Source organism: Pseudophryne corroboree, chromosome 1 (assembly GCF_028390025.1).
Source record: "Pseudophryne corroboree isolate aPseCor3 chromosome 1, aPseCor3.hap2, whole genome shotgun sequence".
Taxonomy (NCBI): domain Eukaryota; kingdom Metazoa; phylum Chordata; class Amphibia; order Anura; family Myobatrachidae; genus Pseudophryne; species Pseudophryne corroboree.
This window is the reverse complement of record NC_086444.1, coordinates 349,299,023-349,326,503: the sequence shown is the minus strand read 5'-3', so window position 1 is coordinate 349,326,503 and position 27,481 is coordinate 349,299,023. Positions and strand designations below refer to the sequence as shown.

Here is a 27,481-nt window from a genome sequence, read left to right as displayed (position 1 = left end):
GATTACAGCTGCCTACATCAGTAACAGCTCATTCCACACATTCTGTGGGAACTTCATGGGCAGCTGGTCGTGGAGCTTCTACGAAGCAGCTTTGCCGTGCGGCTACATGGTCTTCAGTGCACACGTTTGTGCGCTTTTAACAGTTTGATACGTTTGCGGCATCAGCATCTAGCTTTGGCCGCCTAGTGTTCCAGGTGCCAAACAGCTCTCCCGCCCACGGAGGAAGCTTTGGTACGTCCCAAGAGTACTCCAGTGACCCCTAGTGGATGAAAAAGAAAATAGGATTTTGGTACTTACCAGGTAAATCCTTTTCTTTGAATCCATAGGGGGCACTGGACGCCCACCCAGAGCAGTTTTACCTGGTTTGTGGTAAGTTCACGGGATCTTATGGTAACACACTCTCACAGACTGGTTCAATTTATCAAGTGCTGGTTATGTTGTCAACTGTTTAGTTGTCAGTAACGTTATGTGTCAACTTTATTGTTGTCCGTTATGTTATATGTAATTCTCCATTGTCAACCTCTCTAGCTCCTGTTCGGCTCAGTAAAAAACACTGAGGTACTCTGGGACATGGGGGGGTGGAGAGTTCTAAATTTGAATATTCAGTGCCCTGTTCCTGCGGAGGCCGTCCATATCCCAAGAGTACTCCAGTGCCCCCTATGGATTCAAAGAAAAGGATTTACCTGGTAAGTACCAAAATCCTAGTTTTTCACAAGTCATGAAGATGTGAGATATGATGTGTATAAAGTATTGGCCACTAGCAGGTTCAATATGTGTTAAGATAGATCCACACTTTACATATAACTTTTTAAAATTGAATCTTCCCACGGAACTTAATTTTTCTTAATTTTAGATCTCTCGCTCTCTCGTTTAAGGTCTTTATGCAGAAGAACTCTGTTGCAGTGCATAGACTTATCTTATTGAACTTGATTGTATTCCTATGATTAAGCATTATTTTTATTTTTTTGACATTTGTATAAATGTGAGAACCTGTTTTGATTATTGCTGCGAGCTTGTGGGAAGGGTCCGCTTTATCAGTCTGTTAATACCCAGTCTCATTGTATTACGCTTTTGTTCCCAATTTTAAAGCACACAGAATATGCTTATGCTATATAAATGCTAAAAAATATTTCTTAAAGGGCATAGACAGGAGAAGATTAAAATGGACAGTATGCGAGATAAAATATTGTTGTGCATATCGTCCAGTGTGTATGCACGATAACGTCGCTCGCTCCCGTGGGTCGTTATAGTTTATCGTTATCAACTGAACATGCAGTCCAGTGTAGGCTATATCTTTCATGACTGCATGTTCAGGAATGGGAGGGGTGACGTCACTGAACGATATCTTTCACTATATTGTTTGGTGTTCATGCTCTATATTGTGGTGTTCATGCTCTATATTGTTCATTCTGCTGCTGGGGACAAATATTTGAAGCAAAATCTTTTTGTGTGTATGCCCCATAATGCTGTTAAAATGCATTGCAATTCACTGAAAGGTCAGAAGGGGGTGTTATAGCCAGTGCTTTGGAAGTACACCACATGTTCAGGGAGGTAAATATGGTGGATCCTACAGAAAGGAATATTTGCATCCCTGTGTATCAGGGATCAAATGGTAGTACTGAATTCCTATTGTGGTAAAATGTGCGCTTTTCTTTTAAATTGAGGCTTCCCATTTTAAACCTGATTCTTGCTTAATTTTATAATGCCTTGTATTTGGACACGTCTTCTAAGTTTAACCCTGTCCACATTTTCTAGGAGAGCCAAGTTGTTTCGGTTTGCTTCTGAAAATGACCCACCAGAGTGGAAAGAAAGAGGCACTGGTGATGTTAAACTCCTCAGACACAAGGAGAAAGGAACAGTCCGCCTTTTGATGAGGAGAGACAAGACGCTTAAAATCTGTGCTAATCATTATGGTAAGCAGTGGTTCTCTGCATTGCTACTAACCTAAATTAGAAATCTGTTTCTGTCCAAAGCCAAAATATAACACTTGTATATTAAGTAATCTTCCTAGGCTCTCCGCTAAGATTTTTTGTTTTTTTTGTTTTATTCCCTCACTTCATAGAATAATTTGCGGGAAATTGTTTTTTTTCCATGTACTTGATTTTTCCTTAATGCTGCTATTTCATCAATGCACACTGGGGCTGATTCAGTTGTAGCGTGCGCCATCTGCTGGCCGTCTAATGGAATGGACGCCTGTCAGAGTAATTCAATTGTTTCTCGAACATTAGCCGTGGCAGTCGCAATTTCTTTTTCATCCACTAGGGGTCACTGGAGTACTCTTGGGATATGGATGGGTTCCGCAGGAACAAGGCACTGAATAATTAAATTTAGAACTCTCCTCCCCTCCATATCCCAGAGTACCTCAGTGTTTTTTCTGTGCTCATAGCAGCAACAAGGCTTGTGTGGAGCTTATCCACACTACTTTTGAATATTTTAATTTTTTTCTTTTTACAACATTTTCCACATCCCTTCCACCCTTCCAATAAGCGTGGGTCCGGGATAGTGGAAGCTGCTACAAGCAGCTGTGGCGTGTCGGTCCTCTATAAAAGAGCTCCCTCACAGCCACGTGCTGGACTACCTGCAGGAAAGGCTGGACGGAGCTTACAGAAGAAGCCCCGTCATAGCCCCTCACCACAGGCGTCCAGGTATGTTGGGGAAGGGGCAGTCAGCTCACGCTGCCGACCCGCTGTGTAGGGACACTGTTGTGAAGTGCCGAGCCGCCCGCCGCCGCATCCAGGACACCGCCGCTATGTGAGCGCCCACCGCCGCTTCCTGGTCACCGCCGCTATGTGCTGCCTCCCGCCGCTCACAGAGCCGCGCCGGCCGTATTCATCATACATAGCCGCCGCTCCACGGCTCTATGCAGCGCGCTACCGCTCCCTGGCTCCCCGCATGTAATCCCTGGCTCCGTGTAATAGACGGCGGTGCACGGGACAGGGGGGGGGTGGAGGGAGGAAGGAAGTGTGCCCATAGCAGCAGCAGAACGCTGCATGGCTTATTAGGTAGGCTATTAAGCCTTTTTTAACAGGATTATTCACTGGTTATATCTATTTGGAAAAGTTATAATCTGCACTTTGTTTTATACTGTAAGCATGGGGGGGCCATTTTAACCATGCTTCCTGTTTCTTCCTGTTGTGATTCCAGAAGTTCCTGTACTACATCTCTACTCCACCGAAGGCGCAGGGGTGTTAGTGGGAATTTGGGATCAGATTTCATATAGACTGGCATGCACTGCACTTGGCCAGATAGATATATATATCTATCTATCTATCTATATCTCTCTCTATCTTAGTACTATTTTACTGAGTCGTGCAAGTTGTCTCTTTGTATTTTGTGTTGTCTGTCTGCATAATGAGTAAGGCACCAGCAAAACCAAAAAAGCCGTTTCACTGCCATGTCTGTAAGAGTGTGTTACCGGATGGATCTACCACATGTACAGTATGTTTTGTGTATTCAGCTTCAAATACAAGTTCGGCTTTGGGTTCATCCCCGGACCCTCCATGGGCTATGCTAGCAGATGTCCTGGCTGGATTGCAATCCGAATTAGCCGCCGCTCGACAAGAGCGGGAAGCGGCAAGATCTGAGTCTAGTGTGAGACCGCTAGAACTAGGTCTCAGCGTTACCAAAAGTCCAAGTCCACTTTGGGTAGAAGGGATAAATTTCGTTTGTCTTATGATTTACCAGTTTCTGCTATGTTGCATTCTGACGATTCTATGCCAGACCTTTGTGCAAGATGACGGTGAGGAGGGCGTAGTAGACCAGCAGTCAGATAGTGACTATCTTGACAGCCCGGGCATTGATAATCTCATAAGAGCGGTGCGTCAGTCTCTGAAGTTTACAGAAACTTAGGAGCCTCTGACAAATGATGAGGTCGTCTTTACTAAATGACAGAGAACTCCAATGTGTTCCTGTTTCGGAATCTCTTAAGATTTTACTTACCGGTAAATCTATTTCTCGTAGTCCGTAGTGGATGCTGGGGACTACGTAAGGACCATGGGGAATAGACGGGCTCCACAGGAGACATGGGCACTTTAAGAAAGAATTTAGATTCTGGTGTGCTCTGGCTCCTCCCTCTATGTCCCTCCTCCAGACCTCAGTTAGAGAAACTGCCCAGAAGAGCTGACAGTACAAGGAAAGGATTTTGGAAATCCAGGGCAAGACTCATACCAGCCACACCAATCACACCGTATAACTTGTGATAAACTTACCCAGTTAACAGTATGAACAACAACAGAGCATCAGATCAACCCTGATGCAACTATAACATAAACCTTATTTAAGCAATAACTATATACAAGCATTGCAGAAGAAGTCCGCACTTGGGACGGGCACCCAGCACGAGAAATAGATTTACCGGTAAGTAAAATCTTATTTTCTCTAACGTCCTAGTGGATGCTGGGGACTCCGTAAGGACCATGGGCATTATACCAAAGCTCCCAAACGGGCGGGAGAGTGCGAATGACTCTGCAGCACCGATTGAGCAAACACAAGGTCCTCCTCAGCCAGGGTATCAAACTTGTAGAACTTTTTAAAGGTGTTTGAACCTGACCAAGTAGCCGCTCGGCAAAGCTGTAATGCTGAGACCTCTCGGGCAGCCGCCCCAAGAAGAGCCCACCTTCCTTGTGGAATGGGCATTAACTGATTTAGGCAGCGGCAACCCAGCCGCAGAATGAGCCTGCTGAATCGTGTTACAGATCCAGCGAGCAATAGTTTGCTTTGAAGCAGGCGCCCCAAGCTTGTTGGAAGCATACAGGATAAACAAAGATTCTGTTTTCCTGACCCTAGCCCTTCTGGCTACATAAACCTTCAAAGCCCTGACCACATCAAGTAACTCGGAATCCTCCAAGTCAGTAGTAGCCACAGGCACCACAATAGGTTGGTTTTATATGAAAGGATGAAACCACTTTCTGCAGAAATTGTGGTCGGGTCCGCAATTCTGCTCTATCCGCATGGAAAACCAGATAATGGCTTTTATGTGACAGCCGCCAATTCTGACACGCGCCTAGCCGAAGCCAAGGCTAGTAGCATGACCACCTTCCACGAGAGATTTCAATTCCACCGTTTTGAGTGGTTCAAACCAGTGTGATTTCAGGAAACTCAACACCACGTTAAGATCCCAAGGTGCCACTGGAGGCACAAAAGGGGGCTGAATATGCAGCACTCCCTTTACAAACGTCTGAACTTCAGGCAGAGAAGCCAGTTGTTTTTGAAAGAAAATGGATAGGGCCGAAATCTGGACCTTAATGGAACCCAATTCTAGGCCCAAAGTCACTCCCGACTGTAGAAAGTGAAGGAAACGGCCCAGCTGGAATTCCTCCGTAGGGGCATTCCTGGCCTCACACCAAGCTACATATTTTCACCATATACGGTGATAATGTTGAGCCGTCACGTCCTTCCTAGCCTTTATCAGCGTAGGAATAACCTCATCCGGAATGCCTTTTTCTGCTAGGATCCGGCGTTCAACCGCCATGCCGTCAAACGCAGCCGCGGTAAGTCTTGGAACAGACAGGGCCCCTGTTGCAACAAGTCCTGTCTTAGAGGCAGAGGCCACGGGTCCTCTGTGAGCATTTCTTGCAGATCTGGATACCAAGTCCTTCTTGGCTAATCCGGATCAATGAGTATTGTTCTCACTCCTCTTTCTCTGACGTCCTAGTGGATGCTGGGGACTCCGTAAGGACCATGGGGAATAGACGGCTCCGCAGGAGACTGGGCACATCTAAAGAAAGATTTAGGACTATCTGGTGTGCACTGGCTCCTCCCCCTATGACCCTCCTCCAAGCCTCAGTTAGATTTCTGTGCCCGGCTGAGCTGGATGCACACTAGGGGCTCTCCTGAGCTCCTAGAAGATAGTATAGTTTAGGTTTTTTATTTTCAGTGAGACCTGCTGGCAACAGGCTCACTGCAACGAGGGACTAAGGGGAGAAGAAGCGAACCTACCTAAGTGGTGGTAGCTTGGGCTTCTTAGGCTACTGGACACCATTAGCTCCAGAGGGATCGAACACAGGACCCGACCTCGTCGTCCGTTCCCGGAGCCGCGCCGCCGTCCCCCTTACAGAGCCAGAAACAAGAAGGTGGTCCGGAAAATCGGCGGCTGAAGACTTCTGTCTTCTCCAAGGTAGCGCACAGCACTGCAGCTGTGCGCCATTGCTCCTCATGCACACCACACACTGCGGTCACTGATGGGTGCAGGGCGCTGGGGGGGTGCCCTGAGCAGCAATAACACCTTGGCTGGCAAAACTAACACCATATATAGCCCCAGAGGCAGTATAGGTGTATACTAACCCCTGCCAGAAACGATAAAATAGCGGGAGAAAGCCCACCGAAAAAGGGGCGGAGCCAACTCCCTCAGCACACTGGCGCCATTATTCCCTCACAGCTTCGCTGGAAGGAAGCTCCCTGGCTCTCCCCTGCAGTCCTGCACTACAGAAAGGGTAAAAAAGAGAGGGGGGGCACAATTTAGGCGCAGTATATATATATATATATATATATATATATATATATATATATATATATATATATATATATATGTATATATATTTATTTATTATAGGCAGCTATAGGGGAAAACACTCTGTATAGTGATATCCCTGTGTTATATAGCGCCCTGGTGTGTGCTGGCATACTCCTCCCTCTGTCTCCCCAAAGGGCTTTGTGGGGTCCTGTCCTCTGTAAGAGCATTCCCTGTGTGTCGGTACTGCTGTGTCGACATGTATGATGAGGATAATGATGTGGAGGCGGAGCAAATGCCTGTGAATGTGATGTCACCCCCTGCGGGGTCGACACCAGTGTGGATGGACTTATGGAAGGAATTACGTGACCGTGTCAGCTCCTTACATAAAAGGTTTGACGACATAGGACAGCCGGCTACTCAGCTTGTGCCTGTCCAAGCGTCTCAAATGTCATCAGGGGCTATAAAACGCCCGCTACCTCAGATGACAGATACAGATGTCGACACGGATACCGACTCCAGTGTCGACGATGATGAGACGAGTGTACCCTCCAATAGATCCACCCGTTATGATTGAGGCTATGAAAAATGTATTACACATTTCTGATGATACCCCAGGTACCACAAAAAAGGGTATTATGTTTGGTGAGAAAAAACTACCAGTAGTTTTTCCTGCATCTGACGAATTAAATGAGGTGTGTGAGGAAGCGTGGACTTCCCCAGATAAGAAATTGATCATTTTTAAACGGTTAATGGCTGCGTACCCTTTCCCGCCAGAGGATAGGTCACGCTGGGAAACACCCCCTAGGGTAGATAAAGCACTGACACGCTTATCAAAGAAGGTGGCACTACCGTCTCCGGATACGGCCGCCCTAAAAGAACCTGCTGATAGAAAGCTGGAAAGTACCCTAAAAGCTATATACACACACACTGGCATTATATTGAGACCCGCTATTGCATCAGCTTGGATGTGCAGTGCTGCTGCTGCGTGGTCAGACTCCCTGTCGGTAAACATTGATACCATGGATAGGGACAATATTTTGCTAACGATTGACCATATAAAAGACGCGGTCTTATACATGCGTGATGCACAGAGGGATATTTGCCGGCTGGCATCAAAAATAAGCGCCATGTCCATTGCCGCCAGACGGGGGTTATGGACTAGGCAATGGTCAGGAGATGCCGACTCCAAGCGGCACATGGAAGTTTTACTCTATATAAAGGGGTGGAACTTTTTGGGGAAGGTCTTTCAGACCTCGTTTCCACAGCTACTGCTGGGAAATCGACTTTTTTGCCACAGGCTACCCCACAGCAAAAGAAAGCACCGTATTATCAGGTACAGTCCTTTCGGCCCCAGAAAAATAAGCGGGCTAGAGGCTCATCCTTTCTGCCGAGGGGCAGAGGAAGGGGGAAAAAAGCTGCAGCACACAGCTAGTTCCCAGGAGCAGAAGTCCTCCCCTGCGTCCGGTAAGTCCACAGCATGACGCTGGGGCTGGTCAGGCGGAATCGGGAACGGTGGGGGCACGTCTCAGGTTTTTCAGCACACAGTGGGCTCTCTCACAAGTGGATCCCTGGGTCCTTCAAGTAGTATCTCAGGGGTACAGGCTGGAATTCGAGACGTCTCCCTCCCCCCCCCCCCCCCCCCCCCCGCCGTTTCCTAAAATCTGCCTTGCCGGCAACTCCCTCTGCCAGGGAGGCAGTGTTGGTGGCTATTCAAAAACTGTATTCACAGAAAGTGATCGTCAAGGTACCCCTCCTTCAGCAAGGAAAGGGTTACTACTCCACAATGTTTGTGGTACCGAAACCGGACGGTTCGGTGAGACCCATCTTAAATTTAAAAGCCTTGAACACTTATATCAAAAGGTTCAAGTTCGAGATGGAATCGCTCAGGGCGGTTATTGCGAGCCTGGAGGAGGGGGATTACATGGTATCCCTGGACATCAAGGATGCGTACCTGCATGTCCCCATTTACCCTCCGCACCAGGAGTACCTCAGATTTGTGGTACAGGACTGTCACTATCAGTTCCAGACGCTGCCGTTTGGGTTATCCACGGCACCGAGGGTCTTTACCAAGGAAATGGCCGAAATGATGATACTCCTTCGCAAGAAGGGAGTTTTAATTATCCCGTACTTGGACGATCTCCTGATAAAGGCGAGGTCCAAAGAACAGTTGATAGTGGGGGTGGCACTTTCTCAGGAAGTGCTACAACAGCACGGCTGGATTCTAAACATTCCAAAGTCACAGCTGGTCCCGACGACACGTCTTCTGTTCCTGGGAATGATTCTGGACACAGACCAGAAAAGAGTGTTTCTTCCACTGGAAGAAGCCGAGGAATTGTCATCTCTGGGCAGAGACATCCTAAAACCAGGAAAAGTGTTGGTACATCAATGCACACGAGTCCTGGGAAAAATGGTAGCTTCGTACGAAGCAATTCCATTCGGAAGGTTCCAGTGGGACCTGTTGGACAAATGGTCCGGGTCCCATCTCCAGATGCAACAGCGGATAACCCTATCGGCCAGAACCAGGGTGTCACTGCTGTGGTGGCTGCAGAGGGCTCATCTACTAGAGGGCCGCAGATTCGGAATACAGGACTGGGTCCTGGTGACCACGGATGCCAGCCTTCGGGGCTGGGGGGCAGTCACAAAGGGAAGAAATTTCCAAGGACTGTGGTCAAATCAGGAGATTTCTCTTCCCATAAATATCCTGGAGCTAAGGGCCATTTACAATGCCCTAAGCCAGGCAAGACCCCTGTTTCAAAACCAGCCGGTACTGATCCAGTCAGACAACATCACGGCGGTCGCCCATGTAAACAGACAGGGCGGCACGAAAAGCAGGATGGCGATGGCAGAAGCCACAAGGATTCTCAGATGGGCAGAGAATCATGTGTTAGCACTGACGGCAGTGTTCATTCCGGGAGTGGACAACTGGGAAGCAGACTTCCTCAGCAGGCACGACCTCCACCCGGGAGAATGGGGACTTCATCCAGAAGTCTTCCAAATGCTGGTCAACCGGTGGGAAAAACCACAGGTAGACATGATGGCGTCCCGCCTCAACAAGAAGTTGAAAAGATATTGCGCCCGGTCAAGAGACCCTCAGGCGATAGCGGTGGGCGCTCTAGTGACACCATGGGTGTACCAGTCGGTTTATGTGTTTCCTCCTCTACCTCTCATACCCAAGGTACTGAGAATAATAAGAAGGCGAGGAGTGAAAACCATACTCGTGGTTCCGGATTGGCCAAGAAGAGCTTGGTACCCGGAACTTCAAGAGATGCTTACAGAGGACCCTTGGCCTCTGCCGCTCAGACAAGACCTGCTGCAGCAGGGACCCTGTCTGTTCCAAGACTTACCGCGGCTGCGTTTGACGGCATGGCGGTTGAACACCGGATCCTAAAGGAAAAGGGTATTCCGGAGGAAGTCATCCCTACCCTGATCAAAGCCAGGAAGGATGTCCCCGCAAGACATTATCACCGCATTTGGCGAAAATATGTTGCTTGGTGTGAGGCCATGAAGGCCCCGACGGTGGAATTTCAACTGGGTCGATTCGTGCACTTCCTGCAAGCAGGGGTGACGTTGGGCCTCAAATTGGGGTCCATAAAGGTCCAGATTTCGGCTCTGTCGATTTTTCTTCCAAAAAGAACTGGCTTCACTGCCCGAAGTTCAGACTTTTGTCAATGGAGTACTGCATATTCAGCCTCCTTTTGTGCCCCCAGTGTCACCTTGGGATCTCAATGTGGTTTTGGCATTCCTGAAATCACATTGGTTCGAACCACTTAAGACTGTGGATTTAAAATATTTCACGTGGAAGTGGTCATGCTGTTGGCCTTGGCGTCGGCAAGGCGGGTTTCAGAATTGGCGGCTTTGTCTTGTAAAAGCCCTTATCTGATTTTCCATATGGATAGGGCAGAATTGAGGACTCGTCCTCAGTTTCTCCCAAAGGTGGTCTCAGCTTTTCACTTGAACCAACCTATTGTGGTGCCTGCAGCTACTAGGGACTTGGAGGATTCCAAGTTGCTGGACGTAGTCAGGGCCCTAAAAATATATATTTCCAGGACGGCTGGAGTCAGAAAGACTGACTCGCTGTTTATCCTGTATGCACCCACCAAGCTGGGTGCTCCTGCTTCTAAGCAGTCTATTGCGCGCTGGATTTGTAACACTATTCAGCTGGCGCATTCTGCGGTAAGCTTACCGCAGCCTAAATCTGTAAAAGCCCATTCCACACGGAAGGTGGGCTCATCTTGGGCGGCTGCCCGAGGGGTCTCGGCTTTACAACTTTGCCGAGCAGCTACTTGGTCGGGGGCAAACACGTTTGCGAAATTCTACAAATTTGATACCCTGGCTGAGGAGGACCTGGAATTCTCTCATTCGGTGCTGCAGAGTCATCCGCACTCTCCCGCCCGTTTGGGAGCTTTGGTATAATCCCCATGGTCCTTACGGAGTCCCCAGCATCCACTAGGACGTCAGAGAAAATAAGAATTTACTTACCGGTAATTCTATTTCTCGTAGTACGTAGTGGATGCTGGGCGCCCATCCCAAGTGCGGAATGTCTGCAATACCTGTACATAGTTATTGTTCCAAAAATCGGGTTTTGTTGTGAGCCATCTCTTCAGAGGCTCCATTTGTTATCATACTGTTAACCGGGGTTCCTATCACGTGTTATATGGTGTGATTGGTGTGGCTGGTATGAGTCTTACCCGGGATTCAAAAATCCTTCCTTATTGTGTCAGCTCTTCCGGGCACAGTTCCTAACTGAGGCTTGGAGGAGGGTCATAGGGGGAGGAGCCAGTGCACACCAGATAGTCCTAAATCTTTCTTTAGATGTGCCCAGTCTCCTGCGGAGCCGTCTATTCCCCATGGTCCTTACGGAGTCCCCAGCATCCACTACGGACTACGAGAAATAGAATTACCGGTGAGTAAATTCTTATTTTTTCTTATGATTCTCAGCACCTTAGGTATGAGAGGAAGAGGAGGAAATACATAGACCGACTGGAACACCCACGGCGTCACCAGTGCGTCCACAGCTACCGCCTGAGGGTCTCCTGACCTGGCGCAATACCTCTGTAGCTTTTTGTTGAGGCGGGATGACATCTCCACCTGTGGCAGTTCCCACCGACTTGCAACCTGCGTGAAGACTTCTTGATGAAGTCCCCACTCTCCCGGGTAGAGGTCGTGCCTGCTGAGGAAGTCTGCTTCCCAGTTGTCCACTCCCGGAATGAACACTGCTGACAGTGCGCTTACGTGATTCTCCGTCCAGCGAAGAATTCTGGTGGCTTCTACCATCGCCACCCTGCTCCTTGTGCTGCCTTGGCGGTTCACATGATCACTGCGGTGTTGTCTGACTGATTCCGAACCGGTTGGTCGCGAAGTAGGGACTCCGCTTGACGTAGGGCGTTGTATATGGCCCTTAGTTCCAGGATGTTGATGTGAAGGCAAGTCTCCTGACTTGACCACAGACCTTGGAAATTTCTTCCCTGTGTGACTGCCCCCCACCCTCGGAGGCTTGCATCCGTGGTCACCAGGACCCAGTCCTGAATGCCGAATCTGCGACCTTCGAGAAGGTGAGCACTCTGCAGCCACCACAGGAGAGACACTCTGGCCCTGGGGGATAGGGTGATTAACCGATGCATCTGAAGATGTGATCCGGACCACTTGTCCAGTAGATCCCATTGAAAGGTCCTCGCATGGAACCTGGCGAAGGGAATGGCCTCGTATGATGCCACCATCTTTCCCAGGACTCGCGTGCAGTGATGCACCGACACCTGTTTTGGTTTGAATAGGTCTCTGACCAGTGTCATGAGTTCCTGAGCCTTCTCCATCGGGAGATGAAACCCTCTTCTGGTCTGTGTCCAGAATCATGCCCAGGAAAGGCAGACGAGTCGTAGGAATCAACTGCGACTTTGGAATATTTAGAATCCAGCCGTGTTGTTGTAACACTTCCAGAGAGCGTGCTACGCTTATCAGCAACTGCTCTCTTGACCTCGCTTTTATGAGGAGATCGTCCAAGTATGGGATAATTGTGACCCCTTGCCTCCGCAGGAGTACCATCATTTCCGCCATCTCATCATTTCCGCCATTACCTTGGTAAATATTCTCGGTGCCGTGGAGAGACCAAACGGCAGCGTCTGGAATTGGTAATGACAATCCTGTACCACAAATCTGAGGTACGCCTGATGAGGTGGATAAATGGGGACATGAAGGTATGCATCCTTTATGTCTAGAGACACCATAAAATCCCCCCCTTCCAGGCTTGCGATGACCGCTCTGAGCGATTCCATCTTGAACTTGAACCTTTTCAGGTATATGTTCAGGGATTTTAAATTCAATATGGGTCTGACCAAACCGTCCGGTTTCGGTACTACAAACATGGTCGAATAATAACCCTTTCCTTGTTGAAGGAGGGGAACCTTGACCACCACCTGTTGAAGACACAATTTGTGAATTGCAGTTAACACTATTTCCCTCTCTAAGGGGGAAGCGGGCAGGGCCGATTTGAGGTAACGGTGAGGGGGCATCTCTTCGAATTCCAGCTTGTATCCCTGAGACACAATCTCTATTGCCCAGGGATGCAACTGGGAGTGAACCCACTTGTGGCTGAAATTTCGGAGACGCGCCCCCACCGGGCCTAGCTCCGCCTGTGGAGCCCCAGCGTCATGCGGTGGATTTAGTGGAAGCCGTGGAGGACTTCTGTTCCTGGGAACTAGCTGCGTTGTGCAGCATCCTTCCTCTGCCTCTGGCAAGAAAGGACGCACCTCGGAGTTTCTTGCCTTTTTGTGATCGAAAGGACTGCATTTGGTAATACGGTGCTTTCTTAGGTTGTGAGGAAACATATGGCAAAAAATTTGACTTTCCAGCAGTAGCTGTGGAGACCAGGTCCGAGAGACCCTCCCCAAACAATTCCTCACCCTTGTAAGGTAAAACCTCCATATACCGTTTTGAGTCGGCATCACCTGTCCAATCGACATAGCATTTATTCTAGAGTCCAGTAGACTAATGTCTCTTTGAGCATCTCTCATATATAGGACAGCGTCTTTTATATGCCCCAGGGTCATTAATATAGTATCCTTGTCTAAGGTGTCAAGTTCCTCAGATAAGGTATCCGTCCATGCTGCTACAGCATTACACACCCAGGCCGACGCAATTGCCGGCCTTAGTAAGGTACCTGAATGTGTATAAATGGACTTCAGGGTACCCTCTTTCTTTCTATCCGCAGCATCTTTGAGGGTGGCCGTATCATGTGACGGCAGGGCTACCCTCTTTGATAAGCGTGTTAAAGCTTTGTCCACCCTAGGGGAGGATTCCCAGCGTAACCTGTCCGTTGGCGGGAAAGGATACGCCATAAGCATCAGTTTGGAAATCTGCAGTTTTTTATCTGGAGATTCCCAAGCCTTTTCACATAACTCATTTAGCTCGTGTGAAGGGGGGAAGGTCACCACCTGCCTTTTCTCTAACGTCCTAGTGGATGCTGGGAACTCCGAAAGGACCATGGGGAATAGCGGCTCCGCAGGAGACTGGGCACAACTAAAAGAAAGCTTTTAGACTACCTGGTGTGCACTGGCTCCTCCCACTATGACCCTCCTCCAAGCCTCGGTTAGATTTCTGTGCCCGGCCGAGCTGGATGCACACTAGGGGCTCTCCTGAGCTCCTAGAAAGAAAATTTATTTTAGGTTTTTTATTTTGCAGTGAGACCTGCTAGCAATAGGCTCACTGCAGCGAGGGACTAAGGGGAGAAGAAGCGAACCTACCTGCTTGCAGCTAGCTTGGGCTTCTTAGGCTACTGGACACCATTAGCTCCAGAGGGATCGACCGCATGGAACTGGCCTTGGTGTTCGTTCCCGGAGCCGCGCCGCCGTCCCCCTTACAGAGCCAGAAGCAAGATGAGGTCCGGAAAATCGGCGGCAGAAGACATCAGTCTTCACCAAGGTAGCACACAGCACTGCAGCTGTGCGCCATTGCTCCTCATGCACACTTCACACTCCGGTCACTGAGGGTGCAGGGCGCTGGGGGGGGGCGCCCTGAGCAGCAATAAAAACACCTTGGCTGGCAAATATATCACAATATATAGCCCCAGAGGCTATATGTGTGATAAATACCCCTGCCAGAATCCATAAAGCGGGAGAAAAGTCCGCGAAAAAGGGGCGGAGCTATCTCCTTCAGCACACTGGCGCCATTTTCTCTTCACAGTGCAGCTGGAAGACAGCTCCCCAGGCTCTCCCCTGTAGTTTGCAGGCTCAAAGGGTTAAAAAGAGAGGGGGGGCACTAAATTTAGGCGCAATATTGTATATACAAGCAGCTATTGGGAAAAATTCACTCAATATAGTGTTAATCCCTAAATTATATAGCGCTCTGGTGTGTGCTGGCATACTCTCTCACTGTCTCCCCAAAGGGCTGTGTGGGGTCCTGTCCTCAGTCAGAGCATTCCCTGTGTGTGTGCGGTGTGTCGGTACGCCTGTGTCGACACGTTTGATGAGGAGGCTTATGTGATGGCAGAGCAGATGCCGATAAATGTGATGTCGCCCCCTGTAGGGCCGACACCAGAGTGGATGGATAGGTGGAAGGTATAAACCGACAGTGTCAACTCCTTACATAAAAGGCTGGATGACGTAACAGCTATGGGACAGCCGGCTTCTCAGCCCACGCCTGCCTAGGCGTCTCAAAGGCCATCAGGGGCTCAAAAACGCCCGCTCCCTCAGATGGCAGACACAGATGTCGACACGGAGTCTGACTCCAGTGTCGACGAGGTTGAGACATATACACAATCCACTAGGAACATCCGTTACATGATCCCGGCAATAAAAAATGTGTTACACATTTCTGACATTAACCCAAGTACCACTAAAAAAGGGTTTTATGTTTGGGGAGAAAAAGCAGGCAGTGTTTTGTTCCCCCATCAAATGAGTGAATGAAGTGTGAAAAAGCATGGGTTCCCCCGATAAGAAACTGGTAATTTCTAAAAAGTTACTGATGGCGTACCCTTTCCCGCCAGAGGATAAGTTACGCTGGGAGAATTCCCCTAGGGTGGATAAGGCGCTCACACGTTTGTCAAAAAAGGTGGCACTGCCGTCTTAGGATACGGCCACTTTGTAGGTACCTGCTGATAAAAAGCAGGAGGCTATCCTGAAGTCTGTATTTACACACTCAGGTACTAGATTGAGACCTGCAGATAGTGCTGCTGCAGCGTGGTCTGTAACCCTGTCAAACAGGGATACTATTTTGCGAACATAAGACGTCGTCTTATATATGAGGGATGCACAGAGGGATATTTTGCCGGCTGGCATCCAGAATTAATGCAATGTCCATTCTGTCAGGAGGGTATTAGAGACCCGACACTGGATAGGTGATGCTGACTTTAAAAGGCACATAGAGCCTTATAAGGGTGAGGAATTGTTTGGGGATGGTCTCTGGGACCTCGTATCCACAGCAACAGCTGGGAAGAAGAATTTTTACCTCAGGTTTCCTCACAGCCTAAGAAAGCACTGTATTATCAGGTACAGTCCTTTCGGCTTCAGAAAAGCAAGCGGGTCAAAGGCGCTTCCTTTCTGCACAGAGACGGGGGAAGAGGGAAAAAGCTGCACCAGTCAGCCAGTTCCCAGAATCAAAATTCTTCCCCCGCTTCCTCGGAGTCCACCGCATGACGCCGGGGCTCCACAGGCGTAGCCAGGTACGGTGGGGGGCCGCCTCAAAAATTTCAGCGATCAGTGGGCTCGCTCACAGGTGGATCCCTGGATCCTGCAAGTAGTATCTCAGGGGTACAAGCTGGAATTCGAGGCGTCTTCCCCCCCCCGCCGTTTCCTCAAATCTGCCTTGCCGACAACTCCCTCAGGCAGGGAGGCTGTGTTAGAGGCAATTCACAAGCTGTATTCCCAGCAGGTGATAGTCAAGGTGCCCCTACTTCAACAAGGACGGGGTTACTATTCCACACTGTTTGTGGTACCGAAACCGGACGGTTCGGTGAGACCCATTTTAAATTTGAAATCCTTGAACACATACATAAAAAAATTCAAGTTCAAGATGGAATCGCTCAGGGCGGTTATTGCAAGCCTGGAGGAGGGGGATTACATGGTATCCCTGGACATCAAGGATGCTTACCTACATGTCCCCATTTACCATACTCACCAGGAGTACCTCAGATTTGGGGTACAGGTTTGCCATTACCAATTCCAAACACTACAGTTTGGACTGTCCACGGCACCGAGGGTCTTTACCAAGGTAATGGCAGAAATGATGATACTCCTTCGAAAAAAGGGAGTTTTAATTATCCCGTACTTGGACGATCTCCTTATAAAGGCGAGGTCCAAGGAGCAGTTGTTGGTCGGAGTAGCACTATCTCGGGAAGTGCTACAACAGCACGGATGGATTCTATACATTCCAAAGTCACAGCTGGTTCCTACCACACGCCTACTGTTCCTGGGGATGGTTCTGGACACAGAACAGAAAAAAGTGTTTCTCCCGCAGGAGAAAGCCAAGGAGCTGTCATCTCTAGTCAGAGACCTCCTGAAACCAAAACAGGTATCTGTGCATCACTGCACACGAGTCCTGGGAAAAATGGTAGCTTCTTACGAAGCAAAATTCCATTCGGCAGGTTCCATGCAAGAACCTTTCAGTGGGACCTCTTGGACAAGTGGTCGGGATCGCATCTTCAGATGCATCGGCTGATACCCTGGTCCTTGGAGACAGGGTTATCTCTACTGTGGTGGCTGCAGAGTGCTCATCTTCAAGAGGGCCACAGATTCGGCATACAGGACTGGGTCCTGGTAACCACGGATGCCAGCCTTCGAGGCTGGGGGGCAGTCACACAGGGAAGAAATTTCCAAGGACTTTGGTCAAGTCAGGAGTCGTCCCTACATAAATATTCTGGAACTGAGGGCCATTTACAATGCCCTAAGTCTGGCAAGGCCTCTGCTTCAAAACCAGCCGGTATTGATCCAATCAGACAACATCACGGCAGTCGCCCATGTAAATCGACAGGGCGACACAAGAAGCAGGATGGCGATGGCAGAAGCCACAAGGATTCTCCGATGGGTGGAAAATCACGTCTTAGCACTGTCAGCAGTGTTCATTCCGGGAGTGGACAACTGGGAAGCAGACTTCCTCAGCAGACGCGACCGACACCCGGGAGAGTGGGGACTTCATCCAGAAGTCTTCCAACTGTTGGTAAACCGTTGGGAAAGGCCACAGGTGGACATGATGGCGTCCCGCCTAAACAAAAAACTAGATATTGCGCCAGGTCATGGGACCCTCAGGCAATAGCTGTGGACGCTCTAGTGACACCGTGGGTGTACCAGTCGGTTTATGTATTCCCTCCTCTGCCTCTCATACCAAAGGTACTGAGAATAATAAGAAAACGAGGAGTAAGAACGATACTCGTGGTTCCGGATGGGCCAAGAAGAGCTTGGTACCCAGAACTTCAAGAAATGATATCGGAGGACCCATGGCCTCTACCGCTCAGACAGGATCTGCTACAGCAGGGGCCCTGTCTGTTCCAAGACTTACCGCGGCTGCGTTTGACGGCATGGCGGTTGAATTCCGGATCCTAAAGGAAAAGGGCATTCCGGAGGAAGTCATTCCTACGCTGATAAAAGCCAGGAAAGAAGTAACCGCAAACCATTATCGCCGTATTTGGCGAAAATATGTTGCGTGGTGTGAGGCCAGGAAGGCCCCAACAGAGGAATTTCAGCTGGGTCGTTTTCTGCACTTCCTACAGTTAGGAGTGACTATGGGCCTAAACTTGGGTTCCATTAAGGTCCAGATTTCGGCTCTGTCGATTTTCTTCCAGAAAGAACTGGCTTCACTGCCTGGAGTTCAGACATTTGTAAAGGGAGTGCTACATATTCAGCCCCCCTTTTGTTCCTCCTGTGGCACCTTGGGATCTCAACGTGGTGTTGAGTTTCTTAAAATCACATTGGTTTGAGCCACTTAAAACTGTGGATTTGAAATATCTCACATGGAAAGTGGTCATGTTATTGGCCTTGGCTTCGGCCAGGCGTGTGTCAGAATTGGCGGCTTTGTCATGTAAAAGCCCTTATCTGATTTTCCATATGGATAGGACAGAATTGAGGACTCGTCCCCAGTTTCTCCCTAAGGTGGTATCAGCTTTTCACTTGAACCAACCTATTGTAGTGCCTGCGGCTACTAGGGACTTGGAAGATTCCAAGTTACTGGACGTAGTCAGGGCCTTAAAAATTTATATTTCCAGGACGGCTGGAGTCAGGAAAATTGACTCGCTTTTTATCCTGTAGGCACCCATCAAAATAGGTGCTCCTGCTTCTAAGCAGACTATTGCTCGCTGAATTTCTAGCACAATTCAGCTGGAGCATTCTGCGGCTGGATTGCCGCATACTAAATCAGTAACAGTCCATTCCACGAGGAAAGTGGGCTCATCTTGGGCGGCTGCCCGAGGGGTCTCTGCTTTACAACTTTGCCGAGCTGCAACTTGGTCAGGGGCAAACTCGTTTGCTAAATTCTACAAATTTGATACCCTGGCTGAGGAGGACCTTGAGTTCTCTCATTCGGTGCTGCAGAGTCATCCGCACTCTCCCGCCCGTTTGGGAGCTTTGGTATAATCCCCATGGTCCTTTCGGAGTTCCCAGCATCCACTAGGACGTTAGAGAAAATAAGATTTTACTCACCGGTAAATCTATTTCTCGTAGTCCGTAGTGGATGCTGGGCGCCCATCCCAAGTGCGGATTGTCTGCAATAATTGTACATAGTTATTGTTGACTAAAGGGTTATTGTTATGAGCCATCTGTTGAGAGGCTGTTATGTTTCATACTGTTAACTGGATATGGTATCACGAGTTATACGGTGTGGCTGGTATGAGTCTTACCCGGGATTCAAAATCCTTCCTTATTGTGTCAGCTCTTCCGGGCACAGTATCCTAACTGAGGCTTGGAGGAGGGTCATAGTGGGAGGAGCCAGTGCACACCAGGTAGTCTAAAAGCTTTCTTTTAGTTGTGCCCAGTCTCCTGCGGAGCCGCTATTCCCCATGGTCCTTTCGGAGTTCCCAGCATCCACTACGGACTACGAGAAATAGATTAACCGGTGAGTAAAATCTTATTTTTTTCCCCATACATATGAACCCTCTTGTCAGGGACTGGGGTTTCCTCTGTGATGTGCAACACATCCTTAATTGCTATAATCATATAACGGATGGATTTAGCCAATTTAGGCTGTAACTTTGCATCATCATAATCGACACTGGAGTCAGAATCCATGTCTGTATCAGTGTCAACAATTTGGGATAGTGGGCGCTTCGGAGACCCTGACGGCCTCTGCGACGTAGGATCAGGCACGGGCTGAGAACTTGACTGTCCTAAGGCTTCAGCTTTATCCAACCTTTTATGCAAGGAATTATCATTTAAAACCTTCCACATATCCATCCAATCAGGTGTCGGCGCCGTCGGCGGAGACACCACATTAATTTGCTCCCGCTCTGTTTCCACACAGCCTTCCTCGTCAAACATGTCGACATAAGCGTACCGACACACCACACACACAGGGAATGCTCTTTTTGAAGACCGTTCCCCCACAAGGCCCTTTGGAGAGACAGAGAGAGAGTATGCCAGCACACACCCCAGCGCTATATAACCCAGGAATAACACAGTAACTTAATGTTAACCCAGTAGCCGCTGTTATGATTTTTGCGCCTAATTATGTGCACCCCCTCTCTTTTACCCACTTCTACCGTGTATCTGCAGGGGAGAGCCTGGGGAGCTTCCTCTCAGCGGAGCTGTGGAGAAAAAATGGCGCTGGTGAGTGCTGAGGAAGAAGCCCCGCCCCCTCAGCGGCGGGCTTCTGTCCCGCTTTAATGTACAATATTTTGGCGGGGGCTCATACATATGTACAGTGCCCAACTGTATATATGCAAAACTTTTGCCAAGAGGTCCTAATTGCTGCGCCCTGCACCCTTACAGTGACCGGAGTATGTGGGTGTGTGTGGGAGCAATGGCGCACAGCTGCAGTGCTGTGCGCTACCTCAGTGAAGACTGGAGTCTTCTGCCGCCGCTTTCGAAGTCTTCTTGCTTCTTATGCTCACCCGGCTTCTGTCTTCCGGCTCTGCGAGGGGGACGGCGGCGCGGCTCTGGGATCGGACGACGAGGGTGAGATCCTGTGTACGATCCCTCTGGAGTGCTAATGGTGTCCAGTAGCCTAAGAAGCAGGACCTATCTACAGAGATTAGGGCTGCTTCTCTCCCCTCAGTCCCACGATGCAGGGAGTCTGTTGCCAGCAGAGCTCCCTGAAAATAAAAAACCTAACAAAATACTTTCTTACAGCAAGCTCAGGAGAGCTCACTGAACAGCACCCAGCTCGTCTGGGCACAGATTCAAACTGAGGTCTGGAGGAGGGACATAGAGGGAGGAGCCAGAGCACACCAGAATCTAAATTCTTTCTTAAAGTGCCCATGTCTCCTGCGGAGCCCGTCTATCCCCCATGGGACGTTAGAGAAAAGATGTTGCTAGAAACACGATAGAGTCCGGATAAACGGTTTTCTATACCTCGCAGATTTAAGTCTAGTTACCCGTTTCCAGAATCTGTGACAGCTACATGGGAGAATCCGCCATTGGTGGATTCGTCTGTGTCTAAACTTACAAAGAAATTAACCATACCAGTACCAACTGCTTCTACGCTTAAAGACCCTTCGGACCGTAAAATAGAAGCTATGCTAAAGTCCATGTATATAGCAGCAGGAGTGTTGCTTAGACCTGGGTTGGTTGGCATTTGGGTAACTAAGGCGCTAATGGTATGGATAACAGAGCTCAAGTCTGCCCTACGTGACGATCACCTTATGCTTCTCGCTGATCAAATCTGGGAAGCTGCTGATTATCTATGTACAGCTTCTACTGACGTCTGTCAGCTCACTTCTCGCCTTTCATCGTCGCTAGTTACAGCACGACTAGCACTCTGGCTGCGTTCTTGGCAAGCTGAGGTCAAAAGAGGTATAGAGGCGTTACCTTACGGTGGCGAGAAGTTGTTTGGTCCTGAATTGGACAAATGGATTTCTGAGGCCACGGGAGAAAAGTCTGTTTTCTTACCATTGCCTCCAACAGTACCTAGACGGAGATACTCTTGACCTGCGTTCAAATCCTTTTAGACCTCAGCCCTTTCGCGGGCGTGGCAGAGTAACAGCCACGCCTGGTGGTCGAGGACGTAGTTTCCAACAAACCAACACCAGTCGTCAGGACGCTAAGGTCACCGACAAGCCAATGGCATGACGTGCTCCCAGCCCATCTCGGATCTCCAATTGTGGGAGCACGCCTTCAGACGTTCCAGTTGGCGTGGCTCCAGATGTCCACAGATGGGTGGATCCGCAATTTAGTGTTAAAAGGTTACAAAATAGAGTTGGACTGTCTCCCGCCACAGCAGTTTTTCAAGACAGAACTGCCTGTGTCGGACGACAAGAGGGCGGTTCTGCAAATTGCCATTCAGTCTCTGCTGGATGCAGCAGTTTTGATTCCGGTCCCTGTACACCAACAAGGTCAGGGTTATTATTCCAGTCTGTTTGTGGTACCAAAGCCGGGTGGCTCGGTCAGGCCAATATTGAACTTAAAGGGTCTCAATCAGTACGTCTTACTACAGATTCAAGATGGAATCTCTGCGGTCAGTAATTGTAGGTTTAGAGCCACAGGAATTCATGATTGCACTGGATATCAAGGATGCGTACTTACACATTCCGATTTGGCCACCTCATCAGAGGTTCTTGCGGTTTGCAATACGGCAGAACCATTACCAGTTTCAGGCTCTACCGTTTGGCCTCTCGTCAGCCCCCTGGGTATTCACCAAGGTGATGTCTGTGATGATGGCTCATCTCAGATGCCTGGGAGTGATAATAGTTCCGTACTTGGATGATTTGCTCATCAAAGCTCCGTCTCAACAGATGCTCCTCCAACATGCGTTGCTAACGTACAATGTACTGTTTCAGCACGGTTGGATTGTCAACTTCAAGAAATCACATCTGATTCCGTCTCAACGACTTCAATTCCCAGATATGATTCTCGATACGGTAAATCAAAGAATTTACCTACCAGAACTGAAAGTACAGGTCATTCGTCATCTGGTACAATTAGTGCTCAAGCCACGCACAGTGTCGGTACATTTGTGCATTCGCCTCTTAGGCACAATGGTGGCGGCTTTCGAAGCGCTTCAGTTCGGGAGATTTCACTCACGTCCTTTTCAACTGGATGTGCTCGCACAGTGGTCGGGTTTGCATCTGCAGATTCACCACAGGGTGAGGTTGTCGCCACGGGCCAGTGTGTCTCGACTCTGGTGGCTCAAAGTACACAATCTAACCGCAGGGAAACGGTTCGGCGCCTGGAATTGGGTAATTCTAACGACAGACGCGAGTCTCAGAGGTTGGGGAGCTGTAGTTCAAAATTGTCAGCTCCAGGGTCTCTGGGCGGGTCACGAAAGATTGCTGTCTATAAATGTCCTGGAACTCCGGGCAATTTACAATGCTCTACGACAAGCAGTGCACATGCTTCGTCTCACTGTTCAGGTGCAGTCACACAATGCGACGGTGGTCGCATATATCAACAAACAAGGAGGAACGTGAAGCCGCATGGCAATGCGGGAAGTAGCTCGAATCCTCAATTGGGCCGAGCATCACCAAGTGATATTGTCGGCAGTGTTCATTCCGGAAGTGGACAACTGGGAGGCGGATTATCTCTGCCGTCTGGATTTTCATCCAGGAGAATGGGCATTAAATCCAGAAGTGTTTCACATGTTGGTCCAGAGGTGCGGTTACCCTCAAGTGGACCTGATGGCATCTCGCCACAATCACCAAACGCCCCAGTATGTGTCCAGAACGTGAGATCCAAAGGCAGTGGCGGTGGATGCTCTCACCATCACGTGGCCGTACAGCCTCGTGTATCGGTTTCCGGTGCTCCCTCTGTTGCTAAAAAGGATCAAAAGAGAGTCCGTTACAGTCCTACTAGTGGCGCCTCATTGGCCTCTGAGAGCTTGGTTCTCGGATCTCTGCGGACTTCTCGCAGACGATCCTTGGCTGCTTCCACTACGTCCGGACCTGTTACAACAGGATCCGTTCCTTTACCCCGATTTAGCGCGGCTGCGTTTGACGGGGTGGCTGTTGAGACCGCCCTCTTAAGAAGAGAGGGCATTCCAGAATCTTATACCAACCATGTTACGAGTTAGGAAGCCGGTTACGGCAGCTCATTATTACAAAATTTGGCGTGCCTATATAGCTTGGTGTGAAGATCGGAAGTTTCCGACGACATCTTTCAAGTTATCCCGTCTTTTGTCATTTCTACAGACTGGGTTAGATGGAGGACTGCGTTTATCTACACTAAAGGTGCAGGTATCTGCGTTGTCAATTTACTTTCAAAGACGATTGGCTCTATTGCCGTCGGTACACACTTTTCTGTAAGGTGTCCTCAGAGTACAGCCTCCATTCTTTCCACCTACAGCGCCATGGGACTTGAATCTGGTTTTAGATTTTTTACAGTCTTCATATTTTGAACCCTTACAACAAGTGGATATTAAGTTTCTCACTTGGAAAACAATTTTTCTACTAGCCTTAGCTTCGGCAAGGCGTGTTTTAGATTTGGGTGCCTTGTCATGCAAGCCACCGTATTTGGTGTTTCATGATGACAGAGCGGAACTTCGGACGAATCCCGCTTTCTTACCAAAGGTAGTGTCATCTTTTCACATCAATCAACCAATAGTAGTGCCTGTGTTGACAGGAAATTCTGGAACCTTGGATGTGGTACGCGTTTATGTATCCCAAACGTCTACAGTTCGTAAGACGGATAGCTTCTAAGCAGACCTTATCCAGATGGATTAAACTGACCATTCGTCAGGCTTACCTTCATGCTAGGTTACAACCGCCTACATCAGCTTTTACGCCTACATCAGCTTTTACAAGTTTGATACGTTTGCGGCATCAGCATCTAGCTTTGGCCGCCTAGTGTTACAGGTGCCAAACTGCTCTCCCGCCCACGGGGGAAGCTTTGGTACGTCCCAAGAGTACTCCAGTGACCCCTAGTGGATGAAAAAGAAAATAGGATTTTGGTACTTACCAGGTAAATCCTTTTCTTTGAATCCATAGGGGGCACTGGACGCCCACCCAGAGCAGTTTTACGTGGTTTGTGGTAAGTTCAGGGGATCTTATGGTAACACATTCTCACCGACTGGTTCAAAGTTTCAAGTTCTAGCAGTTATAGTGCCAACTGTTTAGTTGTCAGTCACGTTATGTGTCAACTTTATTGTTGTCCGTTATGTTATATGTACTTCTCCATTGTCAACCTCTCTATAGCTCCTGTTCGGCTCAGTAAAAAACACTGAGGTACTCTGGGATATGGAGGGGAGGAGAGTTCTAAATTTAATTATTCAGTGCCTTGTTCCTGCGGAAGCCATCCGTATCCCAAGAGTACTCCAGTGCCCCCTTTGGATTCAAAGAAAAGGATTTACCTGGTAAGTACCAAAATCCTATTTTTTTTTTTTTTATTTTTTTTTTTCTTGCAGCCTCGGGAGGAGTGAGAAATTTTGTTTATAAAGTCTGTCGTTTGGGCGCCCAACCCGGATTCTGAATACCCATTCAAGAGATTTAGATGAATTTATCCTTTTTGCGCAGCTGAACCCGGAGCTCTGTTGCCTTAACTGGTAATGGGTATCTGATTAGAGCAACAATTGAATAGCTCCGATAGATGACCATTGCTATAGATTCCAGGCAGGGGGCACTGGACACAATTGAATCAGCACCAATTGTAGCTATGTCCACATACACCTATCCTCATCACACTAAGCACCATTGACTATGCTACTTGGCAGCACTAAAACACTAATTCTAAGTGTCTAGTACACTAAGTAAACGAAATTTTAAATTGAGGAATAAAAACGATGAAGGCAAAAGTTGCAAACTTGAGGAAAACGTACACAATCAAAATTAAACGGGCAAAACATCAGATACGTGTGGCCCTAGCCATGCATCATTCTGCTTAATCTGCAGCTTTACTGTATGCAAATTTACTTTTTGACAAATTATTTGTGGGCTAAGGTGCAAAATTGAGGAAAAAGTTTGCAGCATTGGAATCGCTCCAGGATTCCACCATAAGGTGGAAAAGAAAGCGATATGAGACATCTGTATATGGTACACTGAATCAGAAGTACGTTTGTTATTAAAGTACATAGGAGCTGATTCAATTGTTTTACCGTGCGGCTAGAAGGTGCAGAATGGAGAAATTCAATTGCTCCGTTTTAGATGTCCAGTAGCTGTGGGGATGACCTTTCTTCTCACAGCCTCCTGAGGTATGTGGAGAAAATGTGCACTAAGTTGGCACTTTGGGCCTCCTAACAGGAGTTTGGAAGCCCAAAGCAGAACTTTAGACTGGTTTTACACGGCTAAACCCCGTCTGTTTGTGCATGGGTGCCAAACATCAACTGCCTTGTGACAATTGTTTGGCGTCTAACAGTCCTGTTTAGATGCCCAAAACAATTGAATCTGCCCCATATTCTGAGAACATTCGAATCTGCAATGATATTTTAACTGTTAGTATGAAAACCTAAACATTCTGGAGGAGGTGCATCGGGAATAAAATTCTGAACCACAAAACTAATATTGAAAAGAATATTCCAAAGAACAGCTTTAGGTTGGTTATGATGCACAAGGCTCTACTTCAGCTTTGCATTTACACATTTAGTACAACATTAAACAGGATTAAGAAATAACATGTTATCATTCAACAAAACAATCTGAGTTCATTTATTTATCCATCCATCGATGTTCCATATAATATATTCCAAGCTTTTGGTATATTACCATAATTTACAGGACACAGTAAGACCGAGATTCAACCAGTGTAACAGAATAGTAAAAAGCGGGGTAATTCTTCTTGACTTCTATTATTCTGTTTTATAGAGTTATTTCATGCAACGTTTCATTCCATCTGATTGTGGTGAAGCATTCTTTAATACGTGTTTGAATTTGTATAGGTAAAGTTTGTAAATACCTACCCCATTTTTTAAAGTCACACACTTTTTTTTTTTTTTCTTTCTGACTTGATTCCTCTACCCAGTCCATTAAAAATATGTAATAAAGTTTATCTAAGAACATACTCATAGAAGGGCTCTGATTAAGTCCACATTTGCAGTACTGTTTTCCTTTCTGCAAAGATGATCACTAGTAATTTATGACTATCTACTGAGATCCTTTGATTCTGGGGTATTATACTAAAGATAACCCATTCAGCATTTAAGTGGAGATCTTTTTCCACGTATAGGTTTATAAACCCTTCAATTCTTCTCCAAAATCTCCTTATCACGGAGCAATCCCATATACAATGAGTGAGATCAGCCCCCATCGTCCCACACTTTGGGCAATTACAGGAGGTCGATAAACATATCTCTTTGTCTCAAAGGGGATAACTTTGTCCTTTGATATGTCTTAAAAAAACATTTCCGTATAGATTGGTATTGGGAGTGTTTTAGAGATTTTCTCTAATTCAATATACAGTGTGTTTACTGTCCTATTCGGGAATCTTTCCACCTACCAATCCCTGTATCTGTTTCCCTAGTATCTCCTAGCTTAGGGAAGAATAGTAAAATATCACTTTACGCTTGGGAGTATTTTGAAGTAACAAATTGTCTAGCCCGTTCAAATCCTTTTCTCCCAAGGATCGTATCACCCTCCTTAACCCACCCTCCAACACTATGTTGGGCTTGCATAAAAGCTAAATTCGAAGCGAACATATCTGTAAATTCTTCACTAACCCGAGTATGTGTTTTTAGTTTTCTTATTCTGTATATCAATAAGTTGTCCTACTCTTGAAAGGCCCATTCTCTCCCATATAGTAAAAGGTAAAGATGTTGCGCCCTCCTGAAAGTTGGGATTTTTCAGGAAGGTCAGATGTACCGACGTATTTGGATTTACCTTCAATCTGTGTCTTATTCTAAGCCGTGCTCTTCTAGTGGCCATCAAAAGTGTTTTGTTTACAATTTTAATATCTATTGCCGAATCCACAGAATGAAGAAATACTGTCGGCACCATATCTGATAGGAATGAGCCCTCCAATGGGGTATTGGCATAGT

At 47.8% G+C, this 27,481-nt stretch overlaps 1 protein-coding gene across 1 annotated transcript in view; it reads left to right on the top strand.

Annotated features, from left to right (window-relative positions):
- RANBP1 (RAN binding protein 1) overlaps nucleotides 1-27,481 on the top strand; it is a 57,783-nt gene that overhangs the window by 8,228 nt on the left and 22,074 nt on the right. Inside the window, exon 3 of the mRNA XM_063964721.1 lies at nucleotides 1,756-1,913. Within this exon, the coding sequence (XP_063820791.1) occupies nucleotides 1,756-1,913 (158 nt within the window). The remainder of the gene's footprint in view (nucleotides 1-1,755; nucleotides 1,914-27,481) is intronic.